This window comes from Gracilinanus agilis, chromosome 1 (assembly GCF_016433145.1).
Source record: "Gracilinanus agilis isolate LMUSP501 chromosome 1, AgileGrace, whole genome shotgun sequence".
In the NCBI taxonomy this organism is placed as follows: Eukaryota; Metazoa; Chordata; class Mammalia; order Didelphimorphia; family Didelphidae; genus Gracilinanus; species Gracilinanus agilis.
The window spans coordinates 561,265,400-561,269,368 of NC_058130.1; the positions used below are offsets into that span (position 1 = coordinate 561,265,400).

Below are 3,969 nucleotides of genomic sequence, written 5' to 3' on the forward strand. Positions count from 1 at the left end.
AGTCTTTTCATCTTGGGAATGATCTATAAATTACCTCACTGGTTGTACTTTCCCTTTTCTTCCAGCAAACATGGATTGTAGAAGGAAATGTGATCAAAGATATAAAGTACTGGTTTTGGATTCTGGAAGAACTAGATTCAAATGCCATCTTAGACACTTCATATTATCTGTGTGATCTTGGACTGGAAAAGATAATTCACTTTTCCAGGCTTGTTTCTTCATCCATAAAATGAAACAGTTGAGAATGATGGTCAGTAAGATCCCTTCCCCTTTTAAAACTTAATATTTTATTTTTCCCAATTACTTGCAAATATATATATATATACATATATATACATACATACACACACATATATATATATAAAACATTGGGTTCCAAATTTTCTCCCACTCTCCATCCCTTCCCTTACCCAGAGCTGGTAAGCTGGCAAGCTTATACATGTATGATCATGTAAAACATATTTCCATATGAAACACAGACAATACACACACAAATAAATCTCTTCCCTTTCTAAATCTATGATCTTACAATACCATAATGTTTTCCCACTATTATGACCAATAATGGTATTGACCTTGGGTTGTTTGTTTCTCTAAATTTGTGTTTTTAGACCTGGCTTGAATATAGGAATATAGGCACTTTATTTCTTTCCTTTGGATTAAAACAAAAATTTGTTTTTCTAACCCATCCTTTTAGTCTTACTTTTTTGTGTTCTTTTGTTAAGTACATAATGACTTTCATTTTGGACCAGTTCCTCCAATTATTAAAAATCAAGGAATTGGCTAATTTCATTTCTTTACTTCTCACTTGTTTCTACTAGCCAACTGCTGGAATTTTTCTACGAAATTTTATAATGGCTGTTCCTCTTTATATAGTTCATGTCTCTTAAAAATGGGGAATTTTTATTTTATGTATCTAATTTCATTCTCTAATAAGAAGTCATGGTTTTCCCTATTGTTCACTGTCTTGGTTTCCTTAAGCCAAGAATATAGGGCAAAATCTTTATATAAAAACAAAGCTTCTTATTCCACAGTCCCAAGGTACCTTTTCTTTACTTTGACTACTTTGACTTAAAAAAAAAAGGATATCATGATCATCAGTGTCTGATTCAAATAAATATTATTTTATTGATTCCTTTGTGGAGCAAGATCCAGAAGGGCCCTGAAATAGATTTTTTTGGTTTGAAAAACCAGTTTTCAAAATATGGACTACTTCAATTTAGAGATTTTTAAGGCCAGGAGGGTTGGTAAGCAGATAGAAGAAAAGCAAGCGAGTGGTCTTTTGTTTTTGGGAGCTCAAAGTAACTTAAGAACTCCTATCTGTGGAATAATGGGAGCCTCAGTATTCTTGAGGATGAGAGAAATTGCCACATGTATAAAGTAGTTAATTAAAACAGAGACCTTCTTTTAAACCTTCTTTTGCTGTGCATAGAATTCTTTTTAAAATCATTACCCAGCTACTCAGAGGTTGATAAGAGCTATGTGCTACTTCTGGATCAAAAATTATTAATTCCACTTGCATTCAGAACAACAGAACATTCTCCTGAAAGTACTTCGTAGTTCTGGGCTCCGGAATGCATAGATCATTGGGTCAATGATGGCATTACACATAATTAGCATTCCATTCACCTGGAAAATGGACAAATAGCAGGCACAGTAAGGATTATTTGGGCAGAATGTCACCAGGAGTATATGGAGGACAAAGGGAGCCCAGCAGCAGAGGAAGACACCAAGAAGGATGGTAAGTGTGATGGCTCCTTTCATGTTGGCTCTTGGTTGCACTCTATTTGAAGGTAAGGAAGCGATCTTCTTGGCATGGGAACGAGCCAGTAGAAACATATGTACATAGAGACACAGGATAAAAACGAGCATCAGAGGGAACAATGAAGTGAAGGAGATCACGGTGGGCACATCGTGCGAGAAGATGACCATTGTAATGCCACTGCCAGTACAAAATGCCCAGATGATTGCTAGGATGCTTATAGCCCGTCTCATTGTCATGATATTGTGATACTGAAGAGCATGAAAAATGGTAATATAGCGGTCAGCAGCGATCACCGATAAGCTGAAAATAGACCCAAGCAATGAAAGGATGAACAGGGAGTCTACAACATCATCTGCTGTGGTTTCAAAATCTCCACGAGGTTTGAGATATCCCGTGTTCCGGAAGATGATCAGGATGTTCTCTAGGATCTTATATAGGCTGCCCAACATGTCAGAAACTGCTAAGCTACAGATGAAAAAATACATTGGCGAATGGAGGTTCCTGTTCTTGATCACAGCCAAGAGGACCAGCAGATTCTCCAAAACTCCAATGATGGAAATGGTGAAGAACACTTCCTCTGGGACCACTACTTGGATGCAATCTGTATTATTTGTGGCATTATCAGTTATATTTTCAGGTGGATTGCCACTATGTCCCAGCATCTTAATCAACTCAGAAGCTCTCTCTGTCCGCATGTCTTCCTATCTAAATGCTTAAGGGAAGGATATTGCTCAGACTTGACTTCCCAGAAAAATTGATCTGTTACTTGGAATAGCTTCCTTTTTTCTGAGTGGAGCACTTGCTGGCGACTTGATGGAAAAATACTGCAGCTTAAAATATAATACATAAAAATACCAGTTATAAAACAGATTAATGAATATAAACAAGATGCCAGCTATTAGAATTATGGAACTTTGGAGCTGAAAGTGGGTGTGACACTTTGATTTGACAAATGAGTAGACAGAGATGATGATTTTTTCAAAGTCACATAGCTTTATGGACTAGAGCTGAAGTTGGAACTCAGGTTTCTTGACTTCTAGTTCATGAACCATCGTGCTAAACTACCTCCTTAACTTAAAATTTCTACTTTACTAAGTCAGCTTTATTTTTCACATTTTAAATTAAATTGATTTGTGTGAAATAATTTTCCAGACTCTCACCCCAATCTTACTACTTCATTCATTATAGTCACTGAGTGTGTGTTTGTATAGGGGAAAGGATAGGGGGAAATCACTGTGGAATCCAGAACAAATCACACTATATGCTCTTTGTAAAGATGAAATTGAAAGCCAGAATTGTAAGCTTCTCAAGAGCAGGAGCAAACTCATTGTTTGGTGTTTGCTGATACTTAATGCTTTCTGATTGGTTGTGTTATTACTCTCTTTTATGATTTATCTTCTGCAGTGCCTTAGTCCTTTAAATAAGTAATGACAAGTACCTTAAGTTGAACTTAAATATAGAGTAGTAGTCTCTAAGAGCAACTAGCACTAGCAATCAGCATTACCATTCTGGATATGCTAATATGTACTTGGTGAGACCTGCAAGGCTACTGTTAATTTATTATATTCCTGGTTTATTGATGGGGGATATTTCTCATTGTCTTCTAGGTCAGAAGTGTCAAACTCAAGCAAACTCCAGAGTATAGCCCAACCAGATTAAATTGCAACTGAGAAATGTTTAACAAAATTAATAAAAGTACAATACAATATGATGTTCTTTTGTGGTTTTCTAAGTCAACCTATGGCCCATAGGCATCCATTTCTACTTGACTGACATCACTAGGCATTGGCCATGAGAATTCCTAAATACTGAACTCCTCAAAATATAGATACTATACGAGAAGGAACTATCTAATGAAAATTATAAGGCACAGGGACTTGAGGAAAATTCTTAGTTCAATCACACACTTTTTATTCCAGCAACCTATAGGACATATCCATTAAAAGTTATCATTTTTATTTTTTTTAAACCCTTAACTTCTTGTATTGGCTCATAGGTGCAAGAATGGTAAGGGTGGGCAATGGGGGTCAAGTGACCTGCCAAGGGTCACACAGCTGGGAAGTGTCTGAGGTCAGATTTGAACCTAGGACCTCCTGTCTCTAGGCCTGACTCTCACTCCACTGAGCTACCCAGCTGCCCCGCCTCAAAGTTATCATGTCTAAAAGTAAGTCAATTATCTTTCCTCTGAACTCTGCTCCTCCATA

General features: G+C 36.8%; 1 protein-coding gene across 1 annotated transcript; it reads right to left on the reverse strand.

Annotated features, from left to right (window-relative positions):
* Positions 1-1,506: 1,506 nt before the first annotated feature.
* On the reverse strand, positions 1,507-2,460 carry MC2R (melanocortin 2 receptor). The gene has a single exon (XM_044658084.1). The coding sequence runs from the start codon at positions 2,458-2,460 to the stop codon at positions 1,507-1,509; it is 954 nt and encodes a 317-aa protein (XP_044514019.1).
* Between the last annotated feature and the right edge of the window lie 1,509 nt (positions 2,461-3,969).

What these genes read in the sequence shown, in the direction of transcription:
- MC2R (XM_044658084.1), bottom strand. Translation starts at nt 2,460, where the DNA reads ATGCGGACAGAGAGAGCTTCTGAGTTGATTAAGATGCTGGGACATAGT.